Source organism: Epinephelus fuscoguttatus, linkage group LG18, assembly GCF_011397635.1.
Source record: "Epinephelus fuscoguttatus linkage group LG18, E.fuscoguttatus.final_Chr_v1".
NCBI classification, from domain to species: Eukaryota; Metazoa; Chordata; class Actinopteri; order Perciformes; family Serranidae; genus Epinephelus; species Epinephelus fuscoguttatus.
In genome coordinates this window covers 29575199-29595832 of record NC_064769.1, presented here as the reverse complement: position 1 = coordinate 29595832, position 20634 = coordinate 29575199, and the positions used below count along the sequence as shown (strand labels likewise).

General features: G+C 40.7%; 2 protein-coding genes across 2 annotated transcripts; both read left to right on the top strand.

Annotated features, from left to right (window-relative positions):
- Window positions 1-2859: 2859 nt before the first annotated feature.
- LOC125906266 (bile salt-activated lipase-like) lies at window positions 2860-9028 on the top strand. The gene is made up of 11 exons (XM_049604769.1): window positions 2860-2925; window positions 3242-3389; window positions 4953-5072; window positions 5148-5345; window positions 5467-5597; window positions 5699-5806; window positions 5911-6025; window positions 7628-7814; window positions 7940-8143; window positions 8435-8644; window positions 8754-9028. The coding sequence occupies exons 1-11, from the start codon at window positions 2860-2862 to the stop codon at window positions 8932-8934; spliced, it is 1668 nt and encodes a 555-aa protein (XP_049460726.1). The 3' UTR covers window positions 8935-9028.
- A 3311-nt stretch (window positions 9029-12339) lies between these two features.
- LOC125906267 (bile salt-activated lipase-like) lies at window positions 12340-17317 on the top strand. Its single transcript, XM_049604770.1, has 10 exons — window positions 12340-12458; window positions 12554-12673; window positions 12756-12953; window positions 13078-13208; window positions 14001-14108; window positions 14629-14743; window positions 14920-15106; window positions 15269-15472; window positions 16824-17033; window positions 17123-17317. The coding sequence occupies exons 2-10, from the start codon at window positions 12601-12603 to the stop codon at window positions 17313-17315; spliced, it is 1419 nt and encodes a 472-aa protein (XP_049460727.1). The 5' UTR covers window positions 12340-12458; window positions 12554-12600; the 3' UTR covers window positions 17316-17317.
- The last annotated feature ends 3317 nt before the right edge of the window (window positions 17318-20634 follow it).

The following is a 20634-nucleotide window of genomic DNA, read 5'->3' as shown; positions in this document are numbered from 1 at the left end:
AGATGCTCTGTGAATAACCTTTATCTTTACAAGGACCTGGTCTTAACTTTAAGGGGAAATTCTACGAAAATGTCACAATGCTAAGAATTTCGTCACTAGGAGCAGCTCTTTGTACTCGGAACATTTTTGTAATACAACCCCAGAAATAAAATGACAACAACACTATGATATTTGGAAACTGGAAAAATGCAAGATGGCTTGAGTCTGTCTCAACCTTCCATCAGCAGAGTGATCCCACGAAGAGTGACAACACTTTCACAGTCAGCAGTTCATTTCATTTCCATGGGTGTCCACACCTGGCAGACTCACAAAAGGGTGTGTCTGTGACAACCAATCACATCTGCGAAAAGAATACATAAACCGAACAACGAGGTCAACCACACCCCCTCAATACGGTAAAGGTGTCTGTGCCTTCCTTGCTAAGAGTTGCTCTGACAACTTTCCTAAATCACTCCTAAGCTAGGATTCCTTAATTAAAAAATGTTAGGCAAAGTTGGAGGCTCTCTGAGAGGATCCTCATATGTATTAAAGCTGATGACAATGACCACACTTTCACATTCAGCAGTTCATTTCATTTCCGCTGGGTGTCCACACCCTGCAGGCTCACAAAAGGGTGTGTCTGTGACAACCAATCACATCTGTTAAAAGAATGCATCGTACCTAAAAACAGGGTCAACCACACCTCCTCACTAAGGTAAATGTTTCTGTCCCTTCCTTGCTCAGAGTTGCTCTGAGAACATTCCTAAATCACTCCTAAGCTAGGACTCCTTACTAAAAGGTTTTAGGCTAAGTTGGAGGCTTTCTGTATTCACAAAGCTTCCTAGTCCTAAGAGTTGCTCCTTGTGATGAAATTCAAAAAGTAAAACTGTTAGAATTGTGACGTTTTCTTAGAATTTCCTCTTAGAGTTAAGACCTTGTAAAGATAAAAGTTATTCACAGAGCATCTTAGACCTTAAACAAGCTCCTAAGGTGAATAACTGTTAGTAGCAGGGTGGAGGACTTTTAAGAGGCTTAAGCGTTTCCTAAGCAGAGGAGAAAATGGTGGAAACACAAAGAAACAACAATTTCACAGTCAGCAGTTCATTTTGTGTCCACTGGGTGTCCACACCCTGCAGACTCACAAAAGGGTGTGTCTGTGACAACCAATCACATCTGTTAAAGGAATACATTGAACCTCAAAACAGGGTCAACCACACCTCACCAAGGTAATAGTTTCTGTCCCTTCCTTTCTTAGAGTTCCTCTGTGAACTTTTCAAAATCCCTCCTAAGTTAGGACTCTTTACTAAAAATGTTTAGGCTAAGTTAGGAGCTCTGCCAGAGGATTCTCAGAATATTTGTGAACACTTACCCATATTCCTACGTAAAACACACCTCTGCACAGGACCACATACTTACCTTTATACTTACAATGCTTGTGTTAAAAAAGATAATAAATGACTCTTAAATTTGGTAAAAAAAAAAAAAAAAAAAAAAAATCTAGAAAAAGCCTTACAAAGCATTAAATTTAAGCATCTGAAACCTGTAGGCACCCTGATGTAATCCACTACCTATGTGTAATAAATTTAATAGGTTACATTTTGGGGAAAAGCTAATAATGTCCACCTTAATTTACCAAAATTTCCTATTGTAAATTACAATACAGGTATTAAAGTCCAGCATTTCAGAGTGAGTAAAAGGGGTCATGAGGATTAATGTCTGGACTGGCCACAGCAGTGTGACTCTCAGTCTAGTCAGACAGCTGTGTCAACTCAGCAGAGGTTGTTTTCCTCCTGGCCCTATTACAGAAAAATATCCTAACGCCTATCTCCTATCGTGAGTTTCAAAGATAGGAAAAATCCTGTCTGTCTATTGCAGAAGCAAATGCTGAACGCATGGCTGTTTCCTGTCTTATCTCAGACCTAATTTCTTATCTTAAGAAATCCAAACTGTAACTGTACATTCGATTCTTCAATCATCTGCCTGTATCTGTATTTAGACTGTACACAAGACTGACTTAATCTGACGAGAACGTTCTGGTAGGCTACTGGAGATGGACGAGCTATTAATGATTAAATAATCCTCTTGGCAGTTGATATATATACCCATTTGTACGTGGTTCAGGAAATTTCGAGCATCATCTTACGGCTTGAGTAGCCTTTCAGTCATTATATTTCGGTGTGCAAGTTTCTGTTATACCAAAAGTCCTGAAAGTCATCCTAAAATGAGATAATATAGGATTTCAGAGTTACAGATGTTTCTGTAATGAGGCTCCAGATACACATCTGCAAAAACTGGATATTAAAAATTCCATCTCAAATGTTAGACACACAACCCTAGTTTTAATGATAGCAAAGACATATCTGTGTTGTCTTTTTCTATATATTTTTTATTTTATTTTAATTACTTTTTCACCCAGCAATTTCTTGAAGTCCCTGATCAAATATCTCAGAACTTTATTATTGCTAAATAAAAGCCCAACATAAGACTTTTGGCTTCTATCAACTGAAAACTACTCAACACTGGAGTCACAAGACAATATAGATTAAATTAATCATCAAAGACTGCATTTCTCTTTTGCAACATTTAAATATGGACCAGTGAAAAACACTTGTTTCCCATGTTGAGAGGCTGTAAAAAGCATTTTTATTTTGTTTCATCACTACATATGTTATTTTGACATAGCTAAAGATGTTTAACGTGTTTAATCCAATCCATATTAAGCACTGAGGAAAGTGCTGTGGATGTAAGGTGGTTAAATATTACGTGTAATTATGTAACAGTGGGCGAAGCAGGCCCACAGACTGCACACTGGTCAGATGATGTCTAGGGGAGGGGTCTCCTTTATAAAAACTGTGCTCAACCTCTTCTCACAGTGCGGTCATGATGATGATGCTGGGGATTTTAGTAGCTGCTGCCGTGTTTCTGGAGGCGGTCTCTGCCACCACTGTAAGTTTGACTTTTTGTTCATTTTTGAGCGATTGATTCCAGATAGATTTATTGCATTGGATCTAAAGTCTTTACATGTCTGTCAAAACATAATTCTAACCTATTTATTTTATAACATATTATTTAATTGCTGACATATTTAAATATTTTCCCTTTTTCCAAAACTATTTAAAAGGAAGCTGAAAATTCAAATCTAAACGGCATGCCAGATTTCATTGTTGTTCTATTCAAAGGAACAACAGACAACATTTCAGTCATAATTTGGACTGTCTTATCAAGTCATCTTTTTGTATTTCTTTGTGTTTAATTCCTGTAGCTCGGGGTGGTGTACACCGAGGGAGGTATGGTGGAAGGCAAGAACATTCGTCTTGGGTTCCGCCGTCACATGGACGTCTTCAAGGGGATTCCCTTTGCTGACATCCCTGGAAGATTTGAGAAACCAAAGCGTCACCCAGGCTGGGACGGTAAGTAAACTGCAGCCCAGTAACCCAAAAGAAAATGATGCCATTGTATGTTATGTTTGCATGTTTGATACGAATCATATAAATGTTTCTGATGTAACTTAGTATATGATCCAATTGTCATGGTGAGGTGGAGGGTAAGATGGATGGTGTGAAACCTATGCGAGATGCCTGCCAAAGTGCAGACCACTGTTCGAGACCAACAAACAACAAAACTGGCTATGTTTTAATGAGTCATTGCTGAGTTTCCAAACACCTTTTAGGCACCAAACGTGAGTGTTTTGTGATTGACCTGTTACTGTTTTTCCCATGGTGATAGTGCCATGAAAAGCAGTAATTTTTAACTGAGTCATCACTGCTTTTCCAGCAAGTATTGTGGCCCCAGCACTGGGTATTTTAAACCAAAGTATGATCTGTTGCTAACCGTAACCCAGTGTTTCTTATGCATAAACCAAGTGGCTACCTCCACTGCTGAAAAATTAAACCAAGGCGGAATTGCCAAAAACTGCAGTTCTTTGAACGGCCACTTGAGGCTGGCTCCAGAAGTGAGGCAATCCCCATTGGCCCCATGTTAAAAAACAGAAATAAAGGCATTTACAGCCTGGTATAAAAATGTTATGGTCTCTACGGCTAAATTTGCCCTTCATGAAAACTCTACAGAGGTTGAATTTTCATATAACTCACCCATTTATATTTTATTAAGGCTTAAAGTTATGCGTAATTAAGGGTGGGTCGTTTTGAGTGTCAGGCTGTCTGCAAGGCGCCACCTTGGGCTCTCAGTTCAATCCACTCCTCACTCCTCCACTGCTCAACCCTCTCATCTTGATACGGTCACTTCTGCCTTAAAAAAAACAAGATGGCAACGGCCAAAATGCCAAATTCGAGGCTTCAGACCAGGCTACCAGAAGTGCTGCTCAGCCTTTCTTTCTATTATCAATTTTTGATCCACAGAGGGTCTATATTTCTAAAACTAACCTCGACCCAATAAAAGCAATTTAAATATCCATGACGTCATCTCAGCGTAAAGTCTAAGAGCCAAGCTGGAGCTCACGGGCATGGCCAGCAGAAGAAACACTACTGCGCATTTTCAGTGGGCGACACACCGCAGAAGTAAACCCAGATGCTAGAGCACTTTTTAGCAGGTGCACCAGGTGAGCAACTCTGAAATGGATCCGTGCCATCTTGACATCTAGTATCTTGGTATTGTTGTAAATCTATGCTTCTGAACGCTGAGTCCACAAACCAGTGAGTGACATCACAGTAGCTGCATCCACTCTTATATTCAGTTTATGGCATAAACCTAACCTAACAAAATGTAAGGTATAGGTATAAACTCTAATTCCCCCCACAAAAATATGCACCCTTAGCCACTGTAGCCCTAACTCAAGCAGCTAATTCTGCTCCTGCTTAACCTTAATTGCATTGATGGAAAAGGTTTTATCTTCCAGCTGTAGGGGTAAGTGAACATCAGCTAAAGGCATGATGTAAAGTGTCATGAAAACTAATTTACTCTGGTAATTTATGAAAGTCTTCCCTTGCTCTTACACTGTGCTTGTCTCTTGTCAGGTGTTCTGAAGGCAAACCAATACAGGAAGAGATGTCTTCAGGTGAACCTCATCATGACTGACACCAGAGGCAGTGAGGACTGTCTTTACCTTAACGTCTGGGTTCCTCACGGCCGCTCAGGTAAAGACTGAAAGAAGCCTGTAGAGTGTCGTCCATATTGAATGTACACTACAACTCATTCTCTCTGTCTTCTAGTGTCCTCTGGTCTGCCCGTCATGGTCTGGATCTACGGAGGAGGCTTCCTGGCTGGAGGCTCGATGGGTGCCAACTTCCTGGACAACTACCTGTACGACGGGCAGGAGATCGCTGACAGAGGAAATGTTATTGTCGTGACGCTGGGATACCGTGTGGGCGCACTGGGTTTCCTGAGCACCGGAGAGCCTGACTTACCTGGTAGGTGACTGTTTCTTTTGTGTTGTGCCCAGATGATGTTGGCATGCCTGTGAATTTTATAAATCGTTCCATGAAATTAGTAGTTTCTGCTGTGATTAAGTGAAAAGTTTATCCACATCAGGAAACTACGGTCTTTGGGACCAACACTACGCCATCGCCTGGGTGAACAGGAACATCCGCTCATTCGGAGGAGACCCCGACAACATAACCGTCTTTGGCGAGTCTGCAGGTGGAGCTAGTGTCAGCTTCCAGGTAAGGAGCTTTTTTTCAGATACATGATAATTATAAAATGAAAAAAAGTCCAAATTTATAATTATCATGTATATCAAATTATCTATTTTGCCCACTCACAGACTCTCACTCCACACAACAAAGGGCTGTTCAGGAGGGCCATCTCCCAGAGCGGTGTCGCCCTTTGCCCCTGGGCTGTCAACAGGAACCCCCGCAGGTTTGCAGAGGAGGTACAGAACAACATCTCTGACATATATTTAAATTAACTGTAATTAAAATGTACATAAATAAAGCTCTGGGAAACAGTTAAAGATGATTTGAACCTTCTCTCCAGGTTGCTCTGAAAGTCAACTGCCCCACCGATCACACTATGGCTGCCTGTTTGAAGATGAGTGATCCTGCGCTCCTTACACTGGCTGGTTCTCTTGATCTGTCCAGCTCACCTGATCGTAAGTACTGCACTCCACATAGCCTGGTTTACATCTTAGACATTGTGGTGCTTTGTACCAGAGCAATGAAGAGATGAAGACGTCATCTTGCTGCACTTTCTTCTTCTGCAGTGGTTTAATGATACCCCACTGGAGAAACTGTGCAACTATATCTATTATATTATATTCATCTCCATATGCCCAACTCCTAATGTTCACATTACAGAAGTGGATGGAAATGCACATTAATTGGCAATTTCTTTTACAGATTTTTTGGAGATTAGTTTAAACTTTGCACTACATTTGTATTGAAACTTGGTTCGTGAGAGTTTCCCTTAAGAGTCCTGACACACTAAGCCTGTTAAATGCTGGGAAAGTGCAGTTTTTAAACACATATAAGAGACACTATTGCTTTTACTAAAGATACGATGAATTAAACTACCTTAATATTAGCACCCTACAGCTATTAACATTATGTTGTAATAGATGAGCATGTTTTAGTGAATCCGATGCACGTTTCCAGACAGTGTAGCAGTGATAACATTACTCAACGATATTAGCCTATGTTTTGACGACATGCTATGACATTATTGTGCAGGGATTTGCAATCTCAAGAACTACAAGTCCTTGGGGGCTCACAACTTTTTTTTTTAACCAGTGACGATTCAATCTAAAACTGTTTGGATAAAATGTTAGATCCTTTTTGTTTAGCCAGAAACAGCCTTAAAATCGGCATCACCAAACCCACCAGGCACCATTTAAATAATCAGTGATTTAAGTGTGTATAGAGGCAGCACATGTTCACATCTAACTGGGCGAATAAAGGGTTTACTCCAACCAAACTTGAGCTGGTGATTGTTAAACACTGGAATGTCAAACGAAGATGGTTTCTGTGAGTTTAAGTTTGTTTCCGTTGACACTCGATTGAAGTGGGATTCAAGATGATAAAAGTACTGTTTATTTAAATGGAGTCTGGTGAGTTTGACGATAGCAACTTTGGGGCTGTTTCTGGTCAAACAAAAAGGATCTGATTCTTTAACAAAAATGTCTGTCTCTGTAGGGTCCTTTCAATAATCTTGTCAGACACTTGAATAACAATCCTAGCCTGTCAGGGGCAAAAACAAGAACTTTCATTGGACGTAAATTGATGGTGCGAACATGCCCTGACTGTTAACACTGCAGCCTGGCCGCTGCTCTCATGTAAGACTAGACCAATTTTAGAAAATATTGGGAAAATTGGATTCAGGTTGAAAAATACCCTTTAACTCTGGATTTTAAGGTTTATTTGATGTTCAAAAAGCCACACAGCAAATCCTCAGCGTGGAAGCAAGTGCTTTGTTTTCTCTTTTTGATGTAAAATGACGGATGGATTTTTAATGGCACTAATATGTTTTATTTAGACCAGCAAGTTTGAAATACTGATCCTATTCCTTTCATATTAAGAGTTTAGTTTTATGCATGCAAATGAAGAATAGATTATTGAAGAAACTGGAGGTGTTGGGCTAAATTCTTCTAGCTTAATCTTCATGGACCAACAGTAGATTCAACAAATGGAAAATTAGGATGTCAGTTACCTATAAAACACACAGTACATAAGTGTCTGATTGTGTTTGCTTCTGTCAGGCCCCCTTGTTACAAATCTGCTCCTGTCGCCTGTGATTGATGGGGACTTCTTGCCGGATGAGCCTTACAACTTGTTCCATAACGCGGCTGAAATCGACTACATTGCTGGAGTCAACAACATGGACGGACATATCTTCACTGGTTTAGATGTTCCTTCAATCAACTCCCAACTGGTGGACACCTCTATGTGAGTTGAATCAATCTGATCGCAGTGTGAAACATTCTGCAACAGAGAGACATGCTGTACTTTTGTTGGAGCTGTGGTGTTATGGTGTTTTATCAGACCTCATTTTCAAACCTCACTGATTGCAGCGACGATGTGAAGAGGCTCCTGGCTTCGTACACTAAAGAGAAGGGCAAAGCTGGTTTGGACAGCGCTTTCTCCACGTACACCATACCCTGGGGCTCAAACCCCAGCAGGGAGACCATCAAGAAAACCGTTGTGGAGATCGGAACGGACTACATCTTCCTGGTTCCTACTCAGGCTGCCCTCTACCTTCATGCTGCCAATGCCACGTGAGAATAAGATCCTGCTACACAGATGTCGCTTTCAGTTTATTTATGAGCACTGTTGCTCCACACCTTGCTTTAGGAGGTGAGGAATGAAACCAGGGCGTAATTTTTCTTTAACTTCAGCCACTGTAGCAAGCTAGGAAAATCCATTTAAAGAGGGCTTAAAGGAGCAGTGTGTAAGATTTAGGGAGATTTAGCGGCGTGCAGCACTGAGGATTGGAGATTGCAACAAGCTGAAACTTCAGTGTTCATTGTTCATTGTCACATCCCTGTTCTTCTCTTGTCTCACCACAGAACTGGACGCACCTACTCCTACGCCTTATCTGAGCCCAACCGTATGGGCGGCCTCATCATGCCCTACCCCAGCTGGATGGGAGCCGACCACGCTGATGACCTGCAGTACGTGTTCGGAAAGCCTTTCGCCACACCACTGGGGTACTGGCCCCGCCATCGCGACCTCTCTGGCTACATGATTAACTACTGGACCAACTTTGCCAAAACTGGGTATGTCTCCGCAGACACACACAGGAGCATCACAGAAATCAAACCTGAGTCGCACACTGAAATAGATCTGCTTTAATTCTGTTGCACTGTTCTCTGATTGTACCCACAGAGACCCCAACAAAGGAGAGAGTGTGCCCGCTACTTGGCCCAAATTCACCAACACTGGACACCAGTACTTGGAGATCCATCATAATATGAACAAGAACTATGTGAAACAGAAGATGAGAATGAGATATGTGCATTTCTGGTGCAGCGTCCTACCCAACCTTCCCATATCCATCTATGAATAAAGTCCTTGTGCAATCACCCGTGCACCTGGACCTACAGATCTGAAGTGTCAAAAAGTACCGGTTCATAAAACAATAAATCAATGACAAATACAAATTATATTTCTTTGGTTTTATTTTTTTATATGCTGTGCTTCTTCCAGTTTACAAATCACTTTGCATGTTTGGAACCTGAGTTTTTGATTTGGTTGGTTTTTGGATGATAGCAGATGCTACTGCTAAATAATTAGGGTTTGGAATCACCAGAATCCCCATAATACTTTTATCACTTAATCACGATACTGAAGTAACTATAACTGCATAAAAGTGTCAGTAAGAAAGCATGAGAGAAACGAACAGGAGGAAAAGCAACAAAGCTCCCTAAATTAGACTCCTTTGTGTATTAGCTTATATTCAGACTGCACTGCCATTTTGGTACCACACCTGCATTGGCCATTAGCTAATGTGCAGGCAGCTTATTTGAAGCAGGTTTAGCCTGATGGTAGCTGATGTTAATTAAGGCAACGTGCTTATTAAATAGGCCTACATTTGACAAAATGCAATTCATATTTGAATTGGGCTCTAAAAAACTTTAAAAGTTGTTCGCAGAGACCTGTGTATGTTCAGGAATCAAATCATTTTGTTCCTGCTCGAGTAATAGGAAAGCATCTCAACTGACCCTGCTATACAGGTCGTCAACACACAACAAGGTGCCATAACACAGGAAAATCAGACAATGCCAAGTTGAAGATTCAAGAGCGGTCTTGGACACTTGCTGAGGGAACAAAGGAGCTACTGTGCTTAATTAATTTAAGACAAATAATTTAAGACAATCAAGAGTATCAAGTGAAGACTGTGCCTTTTCAGTTTAGCTAGTATAGATATCCTAGGCTTATGTCAGCCATAGCCCTCAATTAGCTAACTTAAAACCTGCCATTAATAAAGTCCATTTATTAAAACAGTTACAGTTAACACAAATCTCACAGCAAGATCCCAAAATCTAGAGGATAATATCTTCAAGAGTAGATGAGTGGCCAGAAAAAAAGCCATTGCTTAAAGAAAGAAATAAGAACATGCTTCGAGTTCACCAAAAGGCATGTGGGAGCCTCTCCAAACATATGGAAGATCAGTACTCTGGTCAGATGAGACTAAAAGTAAACTGTCCACTCTTCCTCAAAGACCAGGGTCTCATTTTTAAACACTGCATATGCATAAAATGAGGTCCTGAAAGTACGCAAATGTTGTGATCTATAAATACAGACTTGATGGAAGAGACTGTGACCCATGCTTATGAACATTTCAGAGATGGGAAATTGGCAGTGCAGATGATGAGGTGGAAGCCCAATTGTAGGAATTGTCAAATTTTTTGACAATGGCTTTTGTCCATATGTACATTTTCGGTATGGATAATAATCACTGTTATAAATGAGACCCCAGCTCTGTGGAGTGTACGGCTTTAAAGGGTCCCATGGACAGATATTCCAAGGCACTGTATGTGGAACACAAGGAAATATTCAAAGGGTAAGAGAAGGATTAAAACAGGCTTTAATAAATATATTTGTCATTGATGTAAACAGGTGCCACATGCACATTAAAGGAGATTGCTGGCCCAGACAAAAGACTGCAGAGGAAACATTGCATGAAAAAACTGATCTACAGGAGAATGAATATTTGAAAGCAATACAAAATGCCTGACAGGCTAGATTTTTTTATATTCTGAATTGTCACTTGCAGCCTGAATTTCAAGTTTTCTTTCATGTAAACAAAGACATTTCCACCATAAAACCTGTGCATAAAAATGACTAAAATGCAGGTGTTCCACCACCATTTTGAAATTCAACCTGCAACGTTGCTCTGCATTACCACTTTCATTTCAAATCCACCTGTAATATCTTGTATTTTGTCTTCCAGCATGTATAAAATCTGTCAATAGATAAGCAGCTATGTTGTGACAGGGCGGCTTGTGAAGAACTTGGCCGCTCTCGTCTCGCATTAGAAAAACACTTACAGTTCAAATGGGGCTATTTCTGAGTTGTTATCTAATCTGAAACCATGTGTTGTTTGCCAATGTGAGAATCGGTCCACCTGTGTCTGTCAGCCGGAGAAACATTTGCTTCACTATCAACTTTAGAAGAACTGCAGGACTTTTTGTTAATGTGTCTTCAATGGAAACATTTTACTCTGAATCACAAAGAAGAAAATTATTATAGCCTCGAAAATGTTTATCTATTAGTGTTGACTTCTGACATGTGGGTGTGTGATCTTTACTTTTATCATCACAGCTTCGATTATCATAATAGAAAGATAGTGGAACAAAATGGAAACCAGAATATTAGTTCCTACCGAGGAGGCTTCAAAACATTTAATATTTATACCCAACAGTCCTATGTCAGTATTAGGGATTAGAAAATAAAAAGTAAACACACCACATGATACACTAATATACTTTCCTTCACTTGGCAATTTGCACAGTTTGCACCAGGCTGTTTCCCATCAGAGGTCAGAGGTTTGCAGGTCATGGTCAGACTGACCACAGGGTGTAAAGGTTATATAACACAAGTAAACAGCTTTATTTACCACTCATACTCTTTTGGGGAGGGTCTCGTGTGTATATAAGCACCTGGAGAGGTACTCGCTGGTTCCTGGACCGCCATGGAGACACTGAAGATTCTGTTTGCTGTTGTTGTGTCTCTGGGGACGGCCACCGCAGCCTCTGTAAGGACTTTAACTTATTAGAATTTGCAAATATGCGATAATTGATCTGCTCTTTCTAATTTTAGGGCGTTTGACTAATTTTGTGGTCAAAAGAATTAACTTATTTTTATTGGGATGTAATTATTTTTAAAATATTGTTCTGCCTTCACTTCATCCCTGTCAACTTTCTGTTATTGCAAATTATCAGCTGGAAATTTAAAAGGATAGTTCAGATGTTTTGAAGTGTGGTTGTATGAGGCACTTATCCTTAGTCAGTGTATTACAGTACAGTAGATATCAATCGGCACGCCCCCAGTTTGGAGAAGCAGACAGGAGTACTGACATGGAAGCTAAGTAATGTACTCCTGCGGATGGGGGCAGCTGCAAAACATATTTTAGCCACGTAAAAGAAAACTATCAATTTATGTGAATGCTACATTCAGAATATTTTCATCTCTTTACTTTGCTGTCAGACAGCGATTTCTATCGGGAAAGTGAAGCAGTGACGTCATTGCTGACCCTGCCTCCTACCACCTGCCTAAATCACACCCACATCTACAAGACATTCATTAAACTACCAATAAAGCTATCATAACAGATAACTATTTTTTTTACAGTGTCACAATTTACTGTATTAATACTTTTTTTAACAGTAGGTATTATACTGTCAATGAAGGTGAAAGCTCTTGTCTGACTGTGTCTCTAGCTGGGCGTGGTGCAAACAGAAGGTGGCAGCGTCCAGGGAAAAAATATCCCACTTGGTTTTTTCCGCTCCGTGGATGTTTTCAAAGGGGTCCCCTTCGCTGCCAAGCCTGGAACATTTGAGAAACCCAAACCTCACCCCGGCTGGGATGGTGTGCTCAAACCCAACATCTAATGTATTTTTGTATAGCACAATTAAACTGCAAAGAAGAATCCCTTCAGCAGCCAATATTGTTTTCATCCCCAGGTGTACTGAAGGCAACAAAGTTTGCAAAGAGATGTCACCAGATCAGCATGCTCCAGACTTCAAGTTTTGGTAGTGAAGACTGCCTCTACCTCAACATCTGGGTTCCTCAGGGCCGACAAGGTAGCTATTTTGTGTTTCTATACATTAGTAGTGGAATCACTGATACAGTAGATGTGCTTATGCTTCTCTTTTTCACCCCAAGTGTCGTCAGATCTGCCCGTCATGATTTGGTTCTATGGAGGAGGCTTCATGGTCGGTGGTTCTATGGGGCCAAACTTTTTCAACAACTATCTGTACAGCGGTCAGGAAATTGCAACCCGGGGCAATGTCATTGTGGTGTCAGTGGGATACCGTGTGGGAACCCTGGGCTTCCTCAGCACAGGGGACTCTCGCTTACCTGGTAAGGACTGGTAATGGGAACTGACTGACCTATTAGCTTACAGTGTGTTCTTTACATTCTGTTATTTGAGTTAAGTTTTTTCATATCCATCCTGGCTCTATTAATGTGCTTGTCACCACAACAGGAAACTACGGTCTGTGGGACCAGCATGCCGCCATCGCCTGGGTGCACAGGAACATCCGCTCATTTGGAGGCGACCCTGACAACATCACCATCTTTGGAGAATCCGCAGGTGGAGTTAGTGTCAGCTTCCAGGTGAGAGGCTTGAGTAAAAACCATAATGGATGTAGCTACCATGGCGTCAGTCGTTGGTTTGTGGACTCATGTTTAGAAGCCTCAAGTTTGGCATTTTGGCCGTCGCCATTTTGGATTTTTGGAGCCAGAAGTGATCATATTTGGAGAAGAGGGTGGAGCTGTGGATGAGCAAGGGGTGGATCTGACTCATAGACTGTGCTTCTTGACACTCAAAGCAGCTATGTCCATAATGATGTGTAACCTTAAGCTTTAGTACCATTTAAACAGGTGAGCTATTTTAGCTACTGGACAACATGCCATAAGTTGAGTATCACAGATTTAGAGGTTGTCAAGCTTCAGATGATCCATTTGGCTACTGTTTATGACCCTCCTGCATAATATTTGTCAAAGCATTAATAAATCTTTAACTAACCATTGATAAATTGGTTACAACTTATAAACCCCTTACGAAGTATTCCAAAACAACATTTTGGAGCATTCATACACAACAGCACACGTACCTTTAGCAGATGTGTTCTAGCTCACCTGGCAGAGCATATGCTCCATTTAGGCTGGGTCCTTGGCAGCAGCTCAAGTTCGAGTCAGACTAACAGCCCTTCACTGCGTGTTGTCACCTCTCTCTCCCCCCTTTCCTGTGACTTTCCAGCTGTCTTTGATAAACAACAAAAAGTATCTATGCCACAGAAAAGTGCCATTTCATGCATGCTTTTCCAATACTGAAGCCATGATAAACAGCTAACAAACACATCTACAAGTAATAATTGTATAATCTATGTATGTATTTCTACACAGACTCTTTCCCCCCACAACAAAGGGCTGTTCAAGAGAGCCATCTCCCAGAGCGGTGTTGCCCTCTGCCCCTGGGGTCTGAACAGGAACCCACGCAAGGTTGCAGAGGAGGTATGTCATTATCAGACATCATGGAGATGAACCCTGCTGTGGTGTAAAAAGTCTTAATGTTATATTTTTAGGATCATTTGCCATTTTTGTTTCCATCTTGTGCTGTCACGAGCACAAGCCTCTAGCCCATGAGTAGATGCACACTTCCTTCTGTGCTGACAATGTTGGTGGGTGTAGTCCAGTAGAAAGTAAATAGTTCCTACATGAAACTGCTCACAACAAGGTCTGTGGATTGTCTTGAGTAAATGGGGCATGATTTCTGGAAATAGACACTGCTGTTGAGTATTTTTTCAGCATTTTGAGCACCACAAGCTGAGTGCCATCTAGTTCCATTATATATAAGAGAAAGCAGACATCTCTGCGTCCAATATCTTCAACACCCAGTAACTCACAGCAAAACAATCTAGACTGACAAACAACATTTTTGATTCCAGGGTGAACTATCCCTTCAGTTGAGAATTCAGCAGACATCAGGCATTCTGCCAGTCTGCTCAAAACCTGCTTATTATCATGTGCTCAGGTTGCTGTGAATGTTGGCTGCCCCACTGATGACAGGATGGTGGCCTGTCTGAAATCAACTGATGCTAAGAATCTCACCATGGCTGCTCCCCGCGTTAAATTTGGCACCCCAGACTGTGAGCATTATATTCTGTCTATCTAACAACTTCATTTAGAATATATATGACAGGAAACCAACATTCAAAAATCATGTTGCATTGTGGTTTTGAGCTTAAACTGTACATGCTGTACATACAAACTAGCAATACCATATAAAGTGCTACCTCAATAATGTAACGTCGATTTCTCTCAGATCCAGCTGTGAAATACCTGGTTCTGTCTCCTGTTGCTGATGGAGACTTCCTCCCTGATCAGCCTGAAAACCTGTTCCACAATGCTGCTGATATCGACTACCTTGTGGGGGTCAATAACATGGATGGACACCTGTTCTCCTCCAAGGACATCCCTAACTTTAATAACAAGAATCAAGAAATTCCTGTGTAAGGCTGAATTTATCTTCAGAGGGAAGCCATTTTGTTTTGTGAGCCCTTACAGCTTTGAAAGTTAAACCACTGAAGCAAGAGAATAAATTTGGGGGTCAAAGACTGCAGAGTCACAGAGCCCTTTCACAAACAGAGCTTTCTACCTTATCTTCATTGCAGAGAAGATGTGAAGAGGCTCCTTGCTGCTTACACCAAAGAGAAGGGGCAGGCTGGTTTTGAGATTGCCTTTGCTGAGTACTCGTCCAACTGGGAATCAACACCCAGCCAGATAAGCATTAAGAGAACTGCTGTGGACATTGGGACTGACTACATGTTCCTGGTTCCGACACAGACTGCCATCTACCTGCGCGCCGCTAACGCCAGGTGAGGCCAACCTTTGCCTTCAAATATCTTTTAGCTGCAGACTCTCAATTAACAACTTTCACCAAACATAAGTAAGTTTTTGAATTATTTTTCACATACACAATAACGGTCTACTCATTTTTTGGTCATGTAGATGCTTCAGTTTACATATTCTTTGAGTTTCTGTTATACAGAAGTCTTCCTGCCAGCTCTAAATTCACAGTGCATGGGACAACTGAAAACTTACACCCATTTTGAATGTTATCACTCTTGAACAGGTGTTATCAGTGGTTATCAGCCTCATGATATGGTTTAGACGGAGTGTGCGACACCGACTAGAACGTTCAAAAGCTCATTATCAGCGCATTCAATGGCTGTTATCAGTTGTCATCATGAATTGGGTTTTACTGTCACTTTTGTTACATTTAGGTGCCAGTATCATGTGGTAAGGTTTAGGGAAATCTTACATACTTACATACTTACATACAAGCCCTGGTCTGCTAGATGAAATTTCTATATTTGTTTGGGTTAGAAGGGGCCCGCTACGCTCATTGGTGTGATCAGAGGGCCATTATCAGTCCATTAAATGGCTGTTCAATCAGCTGTCAACAGGGGTTAGATTTCACTTTCATATTCATTTGGTTTAGGCGCCAATACTATGTGGTCAGGTTGAGAAAAAAGATCATGGTTTAGCTGGGAGAAATAGTTGTGTTTAGTCTCATTGCCGGGTCGTCAAATACCGACACGTTCGGTTGGTGGTTTGGTCCGACAACCAACCAAAAGCATCAACCAACAGCAGTATTTGACACCCTGGGAATGAGATTTAAATTTCTTTTTCTCCAGATTTACATACAATACCTTTAAAATAAATACGTTTGTCATGTGACGTCAGTTAAATTAAGTCAGCATTCACTTTTGGTTTCACAGGGGACATGAACTCCTATCTTCTGGGTGAAAGTTCTGTATTTGTTTGACTTATACACCATCCCAGCCTCCTCCCAACACTGGACTTTCTCTGTCTTTAGACTAACGTTACATCATTTAATTTCCTCATTTACTTCCATCATAATTACCACAGCCATTAGAGGTTGCCACCCACTTGTAGGTGGAGGTGTAGCAGGCCACTTCTAAACCACATCTTTGAGGCTGATAACCATAGATAACGCCCCTTCGGTTGAGTGATAACATTCTAAATGGATGCAACTTGACCATAAGGGTCTTTTTTTTATTAATTTTACTCATGATAAAATAACACAAGATTGGTCTTCTTTTCTTGAAAGTTAAGGGCAAAGTATATGACCAGCATCATCAGATTCTTGACAACAGTAATGCTAAACAGATGGACACTTACTGTTATGTCGGTCTTTAACAGGTCTGGGCGGACTTACTCCTACCTGATGTCTGAGCCCAGTTTATTGGCTAGACCAGGCAAACCCTACAATGAGTGGGTGGGAGCCGATCATGCTGATGACCTGCAGTACGTGTTTGGCAAACCCTTCACCACACCAAAGGCTTATGGAGACAGACACAGAGACCTGTCTGGTTATATGATTGCCTACTGGACTAACTTCGCCAGAACTGGGTAAAACACACTGTGCATGCACTACAGAAATTTTACTTAGGGATGTTTTACTGCAAAACTAATGGACACTTTCACATGTATTTTCACAGAGACCCCAACAAAGGAAACCTGAATGTGCCTGTGATCTGGCCTGAATTCACGAGCACTGGACAACAGTTCCTGGAGATCAATGCTAAGATGAACGAGAGCTCCATCGGACAGGAAATGAGGCTACGTTTTGTTCGCCTTTGGGCCAGCACCCTTCCCAGCCTCCCATCACAGGGTGCCACAGATGCTCAGTGATGCATTTTTAGTTTGAAAACAGACACCATTTACAGAAATAAAACAGTGTGTGCAATAAACCATGTGGGTAAAGAAAAAAAAAGTCTGTCAACTTGACTGCCTACCTACAGTGGTGTCCTGTATCATCATCATCAACAATGGATGTTAAAAGAAAAACAAAGTCAGCAGTGAGATATGTATTAGGATGAGTAAATGATAAGACTCGACATAACTTCAGCCCACATCTGAAGACCTGTTTAAACATACTGCGGCCATCAGCACTCAATAGCATCTCCAAAATACTGTCTAAATAAGGTATGTAGTTCAATACGTTTGAGAGCAGCGTGTAAAAATAAAACTCAGCCATCCAAAGCAAAGTTAAAAGCACTCAGGAAGTGCATGCCTCTGCTGTTCTGTCAGTTCTCAAAATGATTTTTTAAAAGCAATAATAAAAATCTGATCCAGATCTGCACCAGACAAACATATTGACACAATCATAGATTCCATTTGCCAGGTATTTTGAATTTAATTTCAATTCAATTTAATTTTAATTTCCCATAAAATCTCCAAATCCACCTGCAGTGACATACAGAATTACAGATAGTCTTTGTGCAAACTGTGCCCTCTAGTGGAGTTTCCTGCTTTAACTTTTAATCAATGCTCTTTGCTGCAGCCTTGTGCAATTAAAACAGCAGGATGACAGCTGCAGCTTTTTCATCCATGCATAAGTGCCCCTTTTCAGTGAGGATGTGAAGAGGCTCCTGACTTTGACCACTAAGGAGAAAGGCGAAGCTGTTTTGGACAAAGACCCCAACAACGAGATGGCTAAGAAAACAATTGTGGAGATGGAAATCAATTACATCTTAATCATTTCTACTAATAACATCAAGTCTTTGTTTTTCAGTTATGTCAATATTAAATAGTGCCCTTAGTCAGTGTTACACTCGCTGATTATAAAAGGGATTAGTTTACGTGTCATTTAAAAACAGAATGATACATTTTCATGGCCTTTAAGTTTATTTTTTCCTGTAGTTTTTAATTGCGTATAATTAATCGCTTTATAAGTACAGCTTTAGAATTCATTCTTGACCTTGGAAACCAGAGTGGATGCAACAGTCTCACCACAGGGTCCGCTGTTCTGGATCTTTCAATCGAATAATCTTCATCAGCATGTAGAGTCAGCATGTAGGATATCCACACTGGCTTGAGGGTTTATCCCACAGAAAGAGGAGTCTTGTTGTATGGTTTATTTGCTAATGAAGATGTGGTAAAGGTTGTGTGATTGAAAGCTCCATGACAGTGACTCCTGACTTGTCTATGGTGCCTTATGTTTTCAAGGTTGTCATCGCTACTTCCTGCTTTTTGCCTCTAGTGTTACCTGATGGGAGCTAAACTGAACAGTACATGTCACATATTTTTCACTGTACATATTTTACATTCATGTGTTTCCTTTTTGTGTGCGCTGTTAATGGTTTATGGTGTCTGTTGCTTCATAAGTGCAAGAAGCCAATATTACACTAAAGTTTAAGATCTTGCGTATGTGAACAACTCCAGTAACAGCTTGCGGGTGCGTGCAGCACATGAGTCAGGTCTGGTCATTAAAGGTACAGGCTACACAGGCTTGGCCTAACTCTTCCAATGAACTAATAAATATAATTCATACATGGAACTTAACATCACACACAATAATTACAACTGTTGCTTGTAAACTTTAATTGAAATTTAATTATTTAAGAGATGTCAATCTCAGTGAGACTCACCTGGTTCAATTAAATTAAAAAAAAAAAAATTGCTGATGCTATCTTAGTGTTGCCCATGTGTGTCTCTGATTGGCTTTGCCTGGGAAACAATAGGATACACTCTCATTTCATACTGTATGCATCAGTGTATCTAATACGGCCTATACTTTATACACTATATCGTCAGAGGTACGTAGACACACCTGGCTGTTTTACATATGGTTTGAAATCTTAATACTACAAGACACAATGATATGTACAGCTACAGGTCCTTTATCTTACCATTTATATATTGAAATCATGCCAGCATTGAACATTGAACTCTGGGATGCTGCTGACATTACATGGACTTTTTTTACATTGCAAAATATGCATTTGTGATTAAAAGCCTTGTCCCAGTGAAACACCTAGTCCCTTTTACTAGCCTGGTGTAGCTACACATTTTGACAGATAAGTCTCAATTAGACACCTGGTCTGGTTGCCAAGCAGTTAATTTTTTATAGAAGTTCTTCAGATGTATAAATCCAGGTTGTTGGGAACCTCAAATTATGTATCCATTTCTTGATTACCCAGTAAGTTATTCATATTCCTTTAGACCGCAAGGGTCTTCAGATCACAAGAATCAAAAGTGTTTGTCAAAAAATCCATGGAAGACCCAAGCTCCTGGTTCTCTAGCTCAGTTAAGTTTAGTTTCCTGTGAAAAGAATTTAAACACTGCATTAAAGTAGATTACAAACAGTGTCTATCCAGGGGATAATACATTGAAGCAGTGACTCTCAACCCTTTTTGCCTCCATGTGCATGGAAATATTCCAGGTTTGAATGGGTAATGCATTGTGTTTCTCAGTACAGGATTCTTTTAAGCCAACATTCCAGTAATGTCTAATGATCATTTTGATTTCTTTAAGTAAAAGTGTAATTTAGAAGTACACTGACACACCAGTGATACTACCTGCCATCATTCAAGGGCCCTCAGGCTCAAAAAAAACAAAAACAAAAACAAAAACAAAAAAACAGTAGTGCTATAGCGTGCACCAGGAATGAGTCCTAAACCCAGAAATGAGTTAGCATTTTGCCACTCCTGGTTCCCTCATCTCGAAGTCAATGGATTTTTTGAATTGGGTTTTTGGTTAGATGCCTGAAATAAGGTCTGTGCTTAAAACAAGTTAAGAGACTTTTATGTTTTGTTCTACGACATGAAATATACCAATACCTCACTTTTGAATTTAAAGCTTATGTGTCTTAAAAAGGCAGTTGCTAACAAGTGGCTAAATGAGGCATAGCTTTTGAGCTGCAGTGGGGGCGACCCTAAGCCGTGCAACCATGGTGTAGTTTGTTACCTTGCTGTCACTGTACCCTGGATTCCATGGGGAAGTCCATATTCAACGAAAACTGGCAATTAAACCAAGATTTCGCAGCATGACTGAAACTGCCACAAGGCAAAGCATAGGCTACATGGCTTGGTGTGCATTATGCACAATGGGAATCAATGCAGTGGATTCCCACATGCAGAGTGAGAAACACAAAATCGCCAAATAAAACTTGGATGCCAAAAATGGCAGGTATTATCAAGCTCTGTTCAATCCTTGTCTCTGCCACACC

What these genes read in the sequence shown, in the direction of transcription:
- LOC125906266 (XM_049604769.1), top strand. Translation starts at nt 2,860, where the DNA reads ATGATGATGATGCTGGGGATTTTAGTAGCTGCTGCCGTGTTTCTGGAG. An exon ending in GGTTCCTCACGGCCGCTCAG is followed by an intron (nt 5,073 to 5,147) that starts GTAAAGACTGAA and finishes TCTGTCTTCTAG; the next exon opens with TGTCCTCTGGTCTGCCCGTC. An exon ending in CGGAGAGCCTGACTTACCTG is followed by an intron (nt 5,346 to 5,466) that starts GTAGGTGACTGT and finishes TATCCACATCAG; the next exon opens with GAAACTACGGTCTTTGGGAC.
- LOC125906267 (XM_049604770.1), top strand. Translation starts at nt 12,601, where the DNA reads ATGCTCCAGACTTCAAGTTTTGGTAGTGAAGACTGCCTCTACCTCAAC. An exon ending in GGTTCCTCAGGGCCGACAAG is followed by an intron (nt 12,674 to 12,755) that starts GTAGCTATTTTG and finishes TTTCACCCCAAG; the next exon opens with TGTCGTCAGATCTGCCCGTC. An exon ending in TAAATTTGGCACCCCAGACT is followed by an intron (nt 14,744 to 14,919) that starts GTGAGCATTATA and finishes GATTTCTCTCAG; the next exon opens with ATCCAGCTGTGAAATACCTG.